General features: G+C 44.7%; 1 protein-coding gene across 1 annotated transcript in view; it reads left to right on the top strand.

Annotated features, from left to right (window-relative positions):
* l3mbtl1 (L3MBTL histone methyl-lysine binding protein 1) overlaps positions 1-13742 on the top strand; it is a 114612-nt gene that overhangs the window by 60710 nt on the left and 40160 nt on the right. Inside the window, exons 11-14 of the mRNA XM_068048822.1 lie at positions 5633-5784; positions 8244-8320; positions 10277-10362; positions 10497-10607. Coding sequence (XP_067904923.1) covers positions 5633-5784; positions 8244-8320; positions 10277-10362; positions 10497-10607 — 426 coding nt within the window. The remainder of the gene's footprint in view (positions 1-5632; positions 5785-8243; positions 8321-10276; positions 10363-10496; positions 10608-13742) is intronic.

The following is a 13742-nucleotide window of genomic DNA, read 5'->3' as shown; positions in this document are numbered from 1 at the left end:
TGCCGATGTTGATGGAAGGTGGAGTCACGCATCCTGGCCCATAACTTTGGTCTTCTTGACGCTAATTGTCAGTCCAAACTCCTTGCAGGCCCGGGCGAACCGATCCAAAAGCTATTGCAAGTGAGCTTCAGTATGGGATGCTTGGATGGAGTCATCAGCAAATAGCAACTCATGGACTAGGACTTTACGCACTTTGGTTTTGGCGCACAGTCTTGCCAAGTTGAACATCTTGCTGTTGGCTTTGCCATACGAGTAGATGCTGAAAGTGTATAACAGCAGCATTGTTCGGTCGTTCGTGTCATCTTCTTCCCAGAAGGTTGACTGTTATGGATCTCCACCTCTGTCTCTCCTGTGCTGTCTTTACATATTCTGCATAGGTCAACTGCATCCCCTCCATTATAGCTGTCATCCATTTTCTTCTTTGCTTCCCTGTCTTATGTTTTCCATCAATCTTTACTTCCAATAATTGTCTCTGTCTACCTTCTGCTTTTATGAAGTATTATATCTTTCTCTCTTTGATGTTATGCACTAATTTCCTCTTTTCTCCAGCCATTCCCAGCACTTCCTCATTAGTCCTTCTGTCTGTGTAAGATATGTGGAACATCCTCCGATATGTCCACATCTCGAATGCATTCAGCTTATCAATAGCCATTATATTTGTTGTCTATGTCTCCGAGGCATATAACATAGATGACAAAATGTAGCACCTCAGCATTCTTTTCCTAAGATTCAGGATCAGTTTCTTTGATGTTAACAAGTCCTTCATTCTGACAAAGCTGGCTATCTCAATTCTCCTTCGGATCTCACAATCACAACTCCCATCATCTGTGACAAGCTGCCCAAGGTATGTAAGCCTTTTCATTTGTTCCAGAACTTGTCCATTTACTTCAATTTTCACTGCTGGGGTTAGGTTCCTGCTTATCACCATTGTCTTGGTTTTCTTCACATTCATTCTTAATCTATATTCCACACTCCTTGCATTCACTTTGTTGATCTTGAAAACATCTGATATTACTCCATTGTAACTAGTGGAACTGTGCCTGTTCTTGTGGAAAGAAGAAATGACATCCAAAAGTCCAGGAGGGCAGTCTATTTTCCAAAGCAGTTTGAAGAGTCCACCTCTGCTGACAAGATCATATGCCTTGATGATGTTTATGAAGGCAATGTAGAGTGGTCTTCCTGTTTGTGGCACTTCTCCTGTAACTGCCAAAGTGAGAAAATCTTGTTGACTGTCAATCTGCCAGTTCTGAAGCCACACTGAAACTCAGGTTAGATGCGTGACGCTAGGGTCTGCCATCTAGTCAGAGCAACACGAGGAAAGACCTTCCTCACAATACTTAGCAAAGAGGTGCCTCCGTTATTGTTGCAGTCACTGCGATTCCCTTTGTTTTTGTATAAGGTGACTATGTTTGCATCACGCTTGTCTTGAGGCACAGATCGTTCCTTCCAACAGGGACACAAACGTTCATGGAGATGCTGCAGCAGTGCCAGTTTTCCATTTTTGATGATTTCAGGTGGAAAGCCATGTTTTCCTCAGGCTTTACTATTGGTGAGATAGTCAATGGCCTTGTTGAGCTCTACGATCGTGGGCTCATTGTCCAGCTCCTGCATGACAGGAAAGTCTGGAATGGCGCTGAAAGCTACTTCAGTGACAACGTTCCTCATTGCATAGAGCTCGAGGTAAGATTCCACTCACCTTTCCATCTGCTTGCTAGATTCAAGGGAGCTGATTTGGTTGCTGCTGGGCCCATTGCTTTCTTAATTCCTTCATACATTCCTCTAACATTCCTGGATTTAGCAGCAGTTTGTTTGCTGTTGCAGAGTTTCAACCAGTATCGATTGGTGCAGTGCCGAGCAGCCTGCTACGACTTGGTTCTGGCAGCTCTGAAAGCATCTAGGTTTTGTTTGCTGGAGACTTATTTGTAGTTATAGAGTCATTGAGTTATACAGCACAGAAATAGGCCCCTTGCCCCATCGTGTCTGTGTTGGCCATCAAGCACCTAACTATTCTAATCCAACTTTCCAGCACTTGGCCCATAGCCTTGTATGCTACGGCGTTTCAAGTGCTCATCTAAATACTTCTTAAAAGTTGTGAGGGTTCCTGCCTCTACCACCTCTTCAGGCAGTGTGTTCCAGATTCTAACCACTCTCTGGGTGAAAATTTATTTCCTCAAATCCCCTCTAAACCTCCTGCACCTTACCTTAAATCTATGCCTCCTGGTTATTGACCCCTCCGCTAAGGGAAAAGGTTTCTTCCTATCTAACCTATCAATGCCCCTCATAATTTAGTTTACCTCAATCATAACCCCCCTCAGTCTTCTCTGCTCGACGGAAAATAACCCTAGCCTTTTCAGTCTCTCTTCATAGCTGAAATGTTCCAGCCCAGGCAACATCCTGGTGAATCTCCTCTGCACCCTCTCCAGTTCAATCACATCCTACCTATAGTGTGGTGCCCAGAACTGTACAGAGTACTCCAGCTGTGGTAGAGGCTAGCTACCCGACCCGAACTCGACGGGACCCGACGACGTGTTGGGTTTGGGTCATGTCGGGCCCATCTTCTGGGGCTTGCCTTCGGGCTCGGGTCGGGTCAGGCCGAGTCCAGGTCGAGTCGGGTCGGGTTGGGTCGGGCCGGACACTTACGGCAAGTGCTCTGCCGGTAAGTATTGGAATTTAAAAAACTTACCTGAACTGGGAGTCCGGGACAAAACTGAGTCTGCGCAATGAGTGAGTGACATCACTATGACGTCATCACGCATGCGCTGCAGCTTCTTGCAGGTTTGGTGTCAGGAAGGTAAGTGAAGGGATTGTCAGGTCAGGCTCGGGTCGGGTCGGGCCGGGGCAAAATCGGAGGGACTCGGGCCGGGTCGGGCTCGGGTTCGCTGTAGTTTGTCGGGTTCGGGTTGGGTTCTTTCTCCCAACCTAAAGCAGGCCTCTAAGCTGTGGGACCTTATCGAAAGCCTTACTGACGTCCATGTAGACTACATCAACTGCTTTACCCTCATCTACACATTTTGTCACCACCTGAAAAAAATTCAATCAAGTTAGTCAGACACGATCTCTCCCGACAAAGCCATGCTGACTATCCCTGATTAAAACTGCCTCTCCAAGTGGAGATTAATCCTGTCCCTCAGAATTTTTTCCAATAATTTCCCAACTGATGTTAGACTCACTGGCCTGTAACTACCTGGTTTATCCTTGCTACCCTTCCTAAATAATGGTACCACATTCGCTGTCGTCCAATCCTTTGGTACCTCTCCTGTGGCCAGAGAGGATTTGAAAATTTGTGTCAGAGCCCCTGCTATCTCCTCCCTTGCCTCACATAACAGCCTGGGAAACATCTCACCTGGGCCTGGGAATTTATCCACCTCTAAGCCCGCTAAAACAGCTAATACTTCCTCCTTTTCAATGCTAATATGTTCAAGTATATCACAATCCCCCTCCCTGATCTCTACACCTACATCGTCCTTCTCCATAGTTCATTGATTTGATTTTGATTTAGAGATACAGTACTGAAACAGGCCCTTCGGCCCACCGAGTCTGTGCCGACCATTAACCACCCATTTATACCAATCCTACACTAATCCGATATTCCTACCACATCCTCACCTGTCCCTATATTCCCCTACCTATACTAGGGGCAATTTATAATGGCCAATTTACCTGTCAACCTGCAAGTCTTTTGGCTGTGGGAGGAAACCGGAGCACCCGGAGGAAACCCACGCAGACACAGGGAGAACTTGCAAACTCCACACAGGCAGTACCCAGAATTGAACCCGGGTCGCTGGAGCTGTGAGGCTGCGGTGCTAACCACTGCGCCACTGTGCCACCCCTTGAGGGCTCTCCTCTTGGTTGCAGTGACTGACTGCATTTCAGTCCAATAAGCCTCAAACCAGTCAGCATTCCTCCAATCTCTTTTCCCATATGTAGTGAGTGCAGAATTATACATGGTGACAGGCAGATGATCCCACTTTGACACCGCACTCTGGCCTTTGGCATTGTTGTCTGAAAGATCCTGATCAAGGATGTTGAGAAATTCCTGGGTCCTTTCTAGGTCAGTGGTACGGCAAGTGTTGATCCGAGGGCGACCTTTCTTCTTGGAGTGGTGTAACTTCCTTGCTGAAGCCTGACCTTGCTACACACCACGGAATAGAGGCCTGCTTTAGGTCGGCAAAATGAACCCGACCCAATCCCGACCAAACCACAGCGGGCCCGAGCCCGACCAGGCCCGAGTCCCTGGTTAAAGGGTGCAATTCTAAAGGGGATGCAAGAGCAGAGGGACCTGGAGGCATATGTGCATAAATCATTGAAGGTGGCAAGTCAGGTTGAGAAAGCAATTAATGAAGCATTAGGGATCCTGGGCCTTATAAATAGTGACATAGAGTACAAAAACAAGGCAGTTATAATAAATCTATATAAAACACTGGTTCGGCCTCAATTGAAGTATTGTGTTCAGTTCTGGGCACCACACTTTAGAAAGGATGTGAAGGCATTAGGGAGGGTGCAGAAAAGATTTACAAGCATGTTTCCAGGGATGAGGAACTTCAGTTACGTGGATAGATTGGTGAAGCTGGGGCTTTTCTCCTTGGAGAAGAGAAGGTTGAGAGGAGATTTGATAGAAGTGTTCAAAATTATGACAGAGTAGGGAGGGAGAAACTGTTCCCATTGGCGGAAGGGTCGAGAACCAGAGGATACTGATCTAAGCTGATTGGCAAAAGAACCAACGGTGAAATGAGGAAATACTTTTTACGCAAGTGGTTAGGATCTCCAGTGCACTGACTGAGAGTGTGGTGGAGACAGATTCAATTGAGGCCTTCAAAAGAGAATTGGATAATTATATGAAAATAAAGATTTTTCAGAGCTACAGGGAAAAGGCAGGGGAGTGGGACTAGGTGAGTTGCTGTCACGGAGAGCCAGCATGGACACGATGGGCTGAATGGCCTCTGTCTGTGCTGTAACCATTCTATGTTTCTATTCTCTACCCCAGGGGGTTGTGAACTCCATAATTGAGAATATTCAAGGTTAAGGTGCATTTTTGGTCTCTCGGGGAATCAATGGGGAACGGGTGGAAAGTGGAGTTGAGGCAGAAGATCAACCATGATCTCATTGAATGGTGGAGCAGGCTTGAGGGGCCAAATGGTCTATCCTCCTCCAATTTCTTACTTTCTTATATTCTTAACCATGATCTAATTCATTGGCAGAACAGGTTTGAAAGGCTGAATAGATTACTCCCATTCCTTCAGCACTTGCAAGCATTTATTTGACAATCTTACTCAGAGAGGCCATGAAGTTGAGAGAAATGGAAAAAGTATATAATTGAATGGGTAAGGCGCTTTGTTGGAGAAAAGAGAAGTAGAGGAGTTTTAATGTGTTTATGACTGATGTTGTTCCTAAGAGTTATGAAAAATTACAATTAAAAGTACACATGTATACAGCCTAATTGGGACTCCAGTAGTTCTAATCTTTCCATGATTCTTGTATTTCGAATACTGACCAAGAAGGAGTTTGAAACTAGTAAAAGGGATTGTTAAAAGGTGCTGTTTGGAACAGCAGAGCCATTTTTGCAATAGAGTTTGACTATTACTAGGAAAAATGGTTGAATCTAACAATATTTTAATGATAAGTTTTTTTTCAGATGGTTACCCCTTTGGGATTTCGTGTTGGAATGAAACTGGAAGCAGTTGATAGAATGAATCCATCCTTGATTTGTGTTGCTACAGTGACAGATATAGTTGAAAACAGGTTCCTGGTGCATTTTGATAATTGGGATGACACATACGATTACTGGTAGGCTTCTGATATGTTTTCCTTTTTCCTCAACCGAGGATTCCACCCCCCGTTGTTGACAGGGCCCTCAACCGTGTCTGACCCATTTCCCGCACCTCTACCCTCACCCCTTCCCCTCCCTCCCAGAACCGTGACAGGGTTCCCCTTGTCCTCACTTTCCACTCCATATCCAAAGGATCATCCGCCGCCATTTCCACCACCTCCAGCGTGATGCCACTACCAAACGCATATTCCCCTCCCTTCCCTTGTCAGCATTCCGAAGGGATCGTTCCCTCCGCGACACCCTGGTCCACTCTTCCATTACCCCCACCACTTCGTCCCCTTCCCATGGCACCTTCCCCTGCAATCGCAGGAGGTGTAATACCTGCCTATTTACCTCCTCTCTATCCCAGGCTCCAAACACTCCTTTCAGGTGAAGCAGCAATTTACTTGTACTTCTTTCAATGTAGTATAATGTATTCGCTGCTCACAATGTGGTCTCCTCTACATTGGGGAGACCGCTTTGCGGAACACCTCCGCTCAGTCCGCAAGCAGGACCCTGAGATTCCGGTTGCTTGCCATTTCAACACTCCCCCCTGCTCTCATCTCTATCCTGGGCTTGCTGCAGTGTTCCACTGAACATCAACGCAAGCTCGAGGAACAGCATCTCATTTATCGATTAGGCACACTACAGCCTGCCGGATTGAACATTGAGTTCAATAATTTTAGAGTATGACGGGCCCCCCCATTTTACTTTTAGTTATTTTTCCTTTTTTTTTGTATGTTTATTTCATTTCATCTTAGTTTGCTCACCCACTTTTTTTTCATGTTTGTACTTGCTGCTGTTCAATCTTCAGTCCATTAACACCCTATCTGTATTAATGCTTTGTCTTTCAACACACCATTAACATATTGTTTGCCTTTGCTCCCTGACCTTTTGGTCAGCTATTCTGTGGTCTTGTCCAATCTACACCTTCTCCTTTGTTATCTCTTGCCCCACCCCTGCTTTACTTGCTTATAACCTTTGACATTTCTAATATTTGCCAGTTCCGAAGAAGGGTCACCAACCCGAAACGTTAACTATGCTTCTCTCTCCACAGATGCTGCCAGACCTGCTGAGTATTTCCAGCATTTATTTATTTATATTTAGAGATGCAGCACTGAAACAGGCCCTTCGGCCCACCGAGTCTGTGCCAACCAAAAACCACCCATTTATACTAACCCTGCAGTAATCTCATATTCCCTACCCACCTACCTACACTAGGGGCAATTTACAATAGCCAATTTACCTATCAACCTGCAAGTCTTTGGCTGTGGAAGGAAACCGGAGCACCCGGCGGAAACCCATGCGGTCACAGGGAGAACTTGCAAACTCCGCACAGGCAGTACCCAGAATCGAACCCAGGTCCCTGGAGTTGGGAGGCTGCAGTGCTAACCACTGCGCCACTGTGCTGCCCTAACTGTGCCTAACTTGTTTTTATTACTGGTAGGCTTTGCATTTTGTCATGGATTCTGGAAAAGTTAAGAGAGAAAATAAATTCAAAGGGAGCATGAAAAGTATTGAGGAAAGAAGCAGAAAAGAAGAAAGATGGAAGAAAAAATACTGCCAGAGCATAACTGATAGAAAAATAAGAAAGGGACATAAGAACAGATGGATGGGATAAATTTTCTCATATAAATGTCATTTATTTTTTTGAGTTATGCTGAGGTGGTTTTATTTATTCATATTTTTCCCTTTTAATATTTTGTTAACCTTTTCTCTTCATGCTTAAGCATCAAACCCCACCTGAAAAGTTTGGCAGTTGGCAGCCAATGCAACTCTTGAGCCATGAGGAGCTTCATGAGAGTAAGAGTAGCCCAACATGTCTTGCTCTTGATTTCCCACTCTCATTTGGTTAAATACCTCCATTTGGTGTCTGATACTCACATAGTTAAGCTCAAGAATTTGTTCTGTGAGCAATTGAGAGCAGAAAATTACATTACACCCATTTTGACAGCTATAATGTTTAAGGTATTTTCAATATTACATTGTCCGATGGTTTCAGTTAATCATCATCCCAAATGAATGGAATTAATAATACGGTTAGAATATTGAAACTTTGAGTACTCTCCAAAATGCTATAGTTGCAGCTACATTTTTCATCTCTAGAAAGTTGTCTCACATCACTTGGACAGTGCACTGGTTAGAGTATAACTCCGGTACAGCTTGAAGCTGAGTTTGAAAAATGGTAATGTTCTGTTGGGTCTCCTGGGCACTTTGAAAAACTAATACTGAATCTTTTAAATCTCACAAGGCAGCTGATGCTGCCACATGTGCTCTCCTAATTTTAATACACTATTGTAAATGTAACTTAAATCTTGATTGTTTCATTTCCTGTTGTTAATTGAAAATGACAATGACAATGTGCCAATTGTTTCAGCACATCGAGCCAAGAGGATGGCTGTGTAACCTTCCTCTAACTCACATTTATTTCTACTAGGTGTGATGCCAGCAGCCCATATATCCATCCTGTAGGTTGGTGCCAGCAACATGGAAAACCCCTGACACCTCCACAAGGTAAGCAGAGACAATCAATACTTAACTATACAAAATTTGAAGTTTCCAATTTCACCCGCAGTTCAAATGACTGGGTGAGGGCGGGTCATGAAGAGGTGGTAAAAGGAATGCTAGTAGTGAGGGAGTAACAGAGAGATGTGGGGACTGTGGGGAAGGTTTGCAGCCACAGCCAAGGGGAAAACATAGTGGACTTTGGGCTGGGGCAGACCTCAAATGAAAGACAGAGCAGAAACTCACTGCTTTTAATATCTTGTAAAGTTATACCCCCAAATTCCGCTGTTCTTCCACAACACCGAGTCTACTTCCATTAAGAATATAATTACTGCTATTAATTTTTTTCACCAGAATATATCACCTCACACTTGCTGAAGTTGAACTCCATCTGACACTTTTTAGCCCATTCCCCCATCAATATTCCTTCGTAGCTTCTTTTTTGGTCATCGATAGAACAAACTACACCTCCAAATTAAGTATCATCTGCAAGTTTTGACATGATACTGTCTAGGTCTATATCCAAATAATTGATCTACATAGTGAACAGAAGTGGCCCCAGAGCTGGAATATGACTGCTCATTTTGTTCTCTCCTCCAGTCCTACAGTCCCCCAAGATCTCTGCGCTCCACTAATTCTGGCCTCTTGAGCATTCCCAATTTTAATTGCTCCATCATTGGTGTCTATGCCTTCAGCTGTCAAGGCCCTAGGTTTTCCTTCCTAAATCTCTCTACCTCGCTACCTCTCTTTTCACCTTTAAGATGCTCCTTAAAACCTACCTCTATGACCAAGTTTTAGGTCATCTGGCCTAATACTTCTTTATGCGGCTCAGTGTCAGACTTTGTTCGGTAACGCTCCTTTAAAGTGCCTTGGGACATTTTATCATGTTAGTGGTGCTATATAAATGCAAGTTGGCATTGTAGGTTGAACCACTCTGAAAAACTGCACTTAACCCGTGTCTGCTTTTTTCTTTCTAACCAATCTTTAATCCAGTTTTCTCTCCTCCCCCTAATTCCATAACCTTTAATCTTCTTTGATATTCTCCCTTGTGTTACCTTGTCAAAGGCTTTTCTAAAATCTAAATACGCTACATCCACTGCATTTCCCCCATCTTCCATGTCCATTACATCCTCAAAGAATTCTGTCAGGATTGCAAAGCATGATTATCCCTTTTGAGATCCATACTGGTTGCTTCTACTCTTTATCTAGATATGATTTCATTCTTAACGAAAGACTCTAAAACTTTCCCTACATATTTGTAATTAACTTGATTATCCCCGCCCCCCCTACCTTCCTTTTTAAAATTGGGTATTACATTGGGCACTCTCTAGTCCTCCAGTACACATCCAGACTGTACAACCCTGAAATATAAGGCTGATTTTCAACTTGTCTGCTTGGCAGAAACCAGGTACGTGGACAGTTAAAATCATTGATTTGTCAACATCCTATACTGATCTCTATGGGCTACAATTTTACCCTGCTTTTGAGCAGGTGAGAACACCACCCACTAGAAACCACTGGGGTGCTTCCTTAAATCTGCAGACTGAGCTCTGATGAGATCACTGGGGTTGGACTTGGGTGGGGAAGTGGTATGGCTTTCGCACAAGGTCCACTTAGAGGGTAGAAGAGTCAGGGAGACAAGATAGCCAAGGAGATATGTCTTGTTGCATTTTTTGACTTATCTTGTGCAGCCAGAAGAACACGATTGATCCTTTTGGCCGCACAAAGAGAGTTTGGGCCTCCCCTGCCCCTCCCACCCCTCTCTGCTCTGACCGAGTGGCGGGACGATTTATTTGGATCCCAGCGGTGACCTCCTGCCATCTGCAGGCCAGCTGTTACTTCCTGCAGATTTCAGGCGGGAAACTGACTTGAGACATGCAGATTAGGCTCGGAAGTTAAAATCTACCCAAAAGTCTACTCCTTGGTACAGAGATGAATAGTCTTTCTCAATTTCTGATATCCTAGGTTACCCTCACCCAGAGCATTTTTCTTGGGATAAATATTTGGAAGAAACTGGATCTTCTGCTGCTCCTGCTCGTGCATTTAAAGTTGTAAGTGAAATGTTTTTCGTATTTACTAAAGTTGTTCAAAGTGTTTCTAAAAAGAGCTTCACATTTGTACCTTTTTCTGGAACAATAATTTTGAAGGTTTGAACATAGTTGGACCTTATCTCCTTATGTTTCAGCGTCCTCCACATGGTTTCCAGAAAAACATGAAGCTGGAAGCTGTAGACAGACGCAATCCAATGCTCATTCGTGTATCCACAATTGTAGATGTTGATGACCACAGGTTAAAGGTAGTCAAAGAGCTTCTTCAGTAATATTCACCACCTTTAATTGATAGTTTGTAATAATAAATGATTGCATTGCTCAGTATTGTAAGAAATATTGCCAACATCTTGCCACCTCAAAGTTACTTCCTTCTCTGCTCAAAAATTCAAAATTACGAGATGCTGCATTTGGAAAAAAAAGGCTTTCATGACTTCAGGACATCCAAAGTGTTTTACAGACAATGAAATACTTTTTGAAGTGTTGTTACTGTTATGTAGGAAGAAAGAGTGAGAAAGGGGCTGAGAATGGTTATAGAGATTGGACATAGGAAGGAGCAGATTGGATAACATCCTGCTTTTTGAAGGTAGTAAAGGATTTCCCATTGGGATTTGTTGGTCTCACTTGAATACCACGACTGTGTGGAAATCTGAACTCAAAGAATCAAGATAGCTGAAAGTCAAGAAGAAAGCTGCTGTACAAAACCCAAGTTTTTTTTATTCATTCATGGGATATGGGTGTTGCTGGCCAGGCCAGCATTTATTGCCCATCCCTAATTGCCCATGAGAAGGTGGTGGTGGGCTGCCTTCCTGAACCGCTGCAGTCCATGTGGGGTAGGTACACCCACAGTGTTGTTAGGAAGGGAATTCCAGGATTTTGACCCAGCGATAGTGAAGGAACGGCAATATAGTTCAGACAGGATGGTATGTGACTTTGAGGGGAACTTGCAGGTGATGGTGTTCTCATGCATTTGCTGCCCTTGTCCTTCTAGTTGGTAGAGGTCGCGGGTTTGGAAGGTGCTGTCTAAAGAGCCTTGGTGCATTGCTGCAGTGCATTTTGTAGATGGTACACACTGCTGCCACTGTGCGTCGGTGGTGGAGGGAGTGAATGTTTGTAGATGGTGTGCCAATCAAGCGGCCTGCTTTGTCCTGGATGGTGTTGAGCTTCTTGAGTGTTGTTGGGGCTGCACCCATCCAGGCAAGTGGAGAGTATTCCATCACACTCCTGACTTGTGCCTTGTAGATGGTGGACAGGCTTTGGGGAGTCAGGAGGTGAGTTACTCACCGCAGGATTAATAGCCTCTGAGCTGCTCTTGTAGCCATGGTATTTATATGGCTACTCCAGTTCAGTTTCTGGTCAATGGTAGCCCCTAGGATGTTGATAGTGGGGGATTCAGCGATGGCAATGCCATTGAATGTCAAGAGCAGTCACTCTCAATTCACCTCTTGAGTTCAGCTCTTTTGTCCATGTTTGAACCAAGGCTGTAATGAGGTCAGGAGCTGAGTGGCCCTGGCGGAACCCAAACTGAGCATCACTGAGCAGGTTATTGCAGAGCAAGTGTCGTTTGATGGCACTGTTGATGACACCTTGCACCACTTTACTGATCATTGAGAGTATGCTGATGGGGCGGTAATTGGCCGGGTTGGACTAGTCCTGCTTTTTGTGTACAATTTTGTGTACAATTTTGTGCACAATCTGGGCAATTTTCTGTATTGCAGGGTAGATGCCAGAGTTGTAGCTGTACTGGAACAGCTTGGCTAAGGGCACGGCAAATTCTGGAGCACAGGTCTTCAGTACTATTGTCGGAATATTGTTAGGGCCCATAGCTTTGCAGTATCCAGTGTCTTCAGTTGTTTCTTAATATCACGTGGAGTGAATCGAATTGGCTGAAGTCTACCATCTGTGATAAAGAACAAAGAACAGTACAGCACAGGAACAGTCCATTTGGCCCTCCAAGCCTGTGCCGATCTTGATGCCTGCCTAAACTAAAACCTTCTGCACTTCCGGGGACCGTATCCCTCTATTCCCATCCTATTCATGTATTTGTCAAGATGCCTCTTAAACGTCGCTATCGTGCCTGCTTCCACCACCTCCCTCGGCAGCAAGTTCCAGGCACACATCACCCTCTGTGTAAAGAACTTGCCTCGCACATCCCCTCTAAACTTTGCCCCTCACACCTTAAACCTATGTCCCCTAGTAACTGACTCTTCCACCCTGGGAAAAAGCTTCTGACTATCCACTCTGTCCATGCCGCTCATAACTTTGTAAACCTCTATCATGTCGCCCCTCCACCTCCGTCGTTCCAGTGAAAACAATCTGATTTTATCCAACCTCTCCTCATAGCTAATGCCCTCCAGACCAGGCAACATCCTGGTAAACCTCTTCTGTACTCTCTCCAAAGCCTCCACGTCCTTCTGGTAGTGTGGTGACCAGAATTGTACGCAATATTCTAAGTGTGGCCTAACTAAAGTTCCGTACAGCTGCGGCATGACTTGCCAATTTTTATACTCCGTGCCCCGAACGATGAAGGCAAGCATGCCGTATGCCTTCTTGACTACCTTATCCAACTGCGTTGCCACTTTCAGTGACCTGTGGACCTGTACGCCCAGATCTCTCTGCCTGTCAATACTCCTAAGGGTTCTGCCATTTACTGTATACCTCCCACCTGCATTAGATCTTCCAAAATGCATCACCTCACATTTGTCCAGATTAAACTCCATCTGCCATTTCTCCGCCCAAGTCTCCAACCGATCTATATCCTGCTGTATCCTCTGACAATCCTCATTACTATCCACAACTCCACCAACCTTTGTGTCGTCCACAAACTTACGAATCAGACCAGCTACATTTTCCTCCAAATCATTTATATATACTACAAACAGCAAAGGTCCCAGCACTGATCCCTGTGGAACACCACTAGTCACAGCCCTCCATTCAGAAAAGCACCCTTCCACTGCTACCCTCTGTCTTCTATGACCGAGCCAGTTCTGTATCCATCTTGCCAGCTCACCTCTGATCCCGTGTGACTTCACCTTTTGTACCAGTCTGCCATGAGGGACCTTGTCAAAGGCTTTACTGAAGTCCATATAGACAACATCCACCGCCCTTCCTTCATCAATCATCTTCGTCACTTCCTCAAAAAACTCGATCAATTTAGTGAGACACGACCTCCCCTTCACAAAACCATCCTGCCTCTTGCTAATAAGTTTGTTTGTTTCCAAATGGGAGTAAATTCTGTCCCGAAGAATCCTCTCTAATAATTTCCCTACCACTGACGTAAGGCTCACCGGCCTATAATTTCCTGGATTATCCTTGCTACCCTTCTTAAACAAAGGAACAACATTGGCTATTCTCCAGTCCTCTGGGACCTCACCTGTAGCCAA

Source organism: Heterodontus francisci, chromosome 16 (assembly GCF_036365525.1).
Source record: "Heterodontus francisci isolate sHetFra1 chromosome 16, sHetFra1.hap1, whole genome shotgun sequence".
In the NCBI taxonomy this organism is placed as follows: Eukaryota; Metazoa; Chordata; class Chondrichthyes; order Heterodontiformes; family Heterodontidae; genus Heterodontus; species Heterodontus francisci.
Note: the sequence above shows the minus strand (reverse complement) of the source record. Positions and strands in the feature narration are given on the sequence as shown.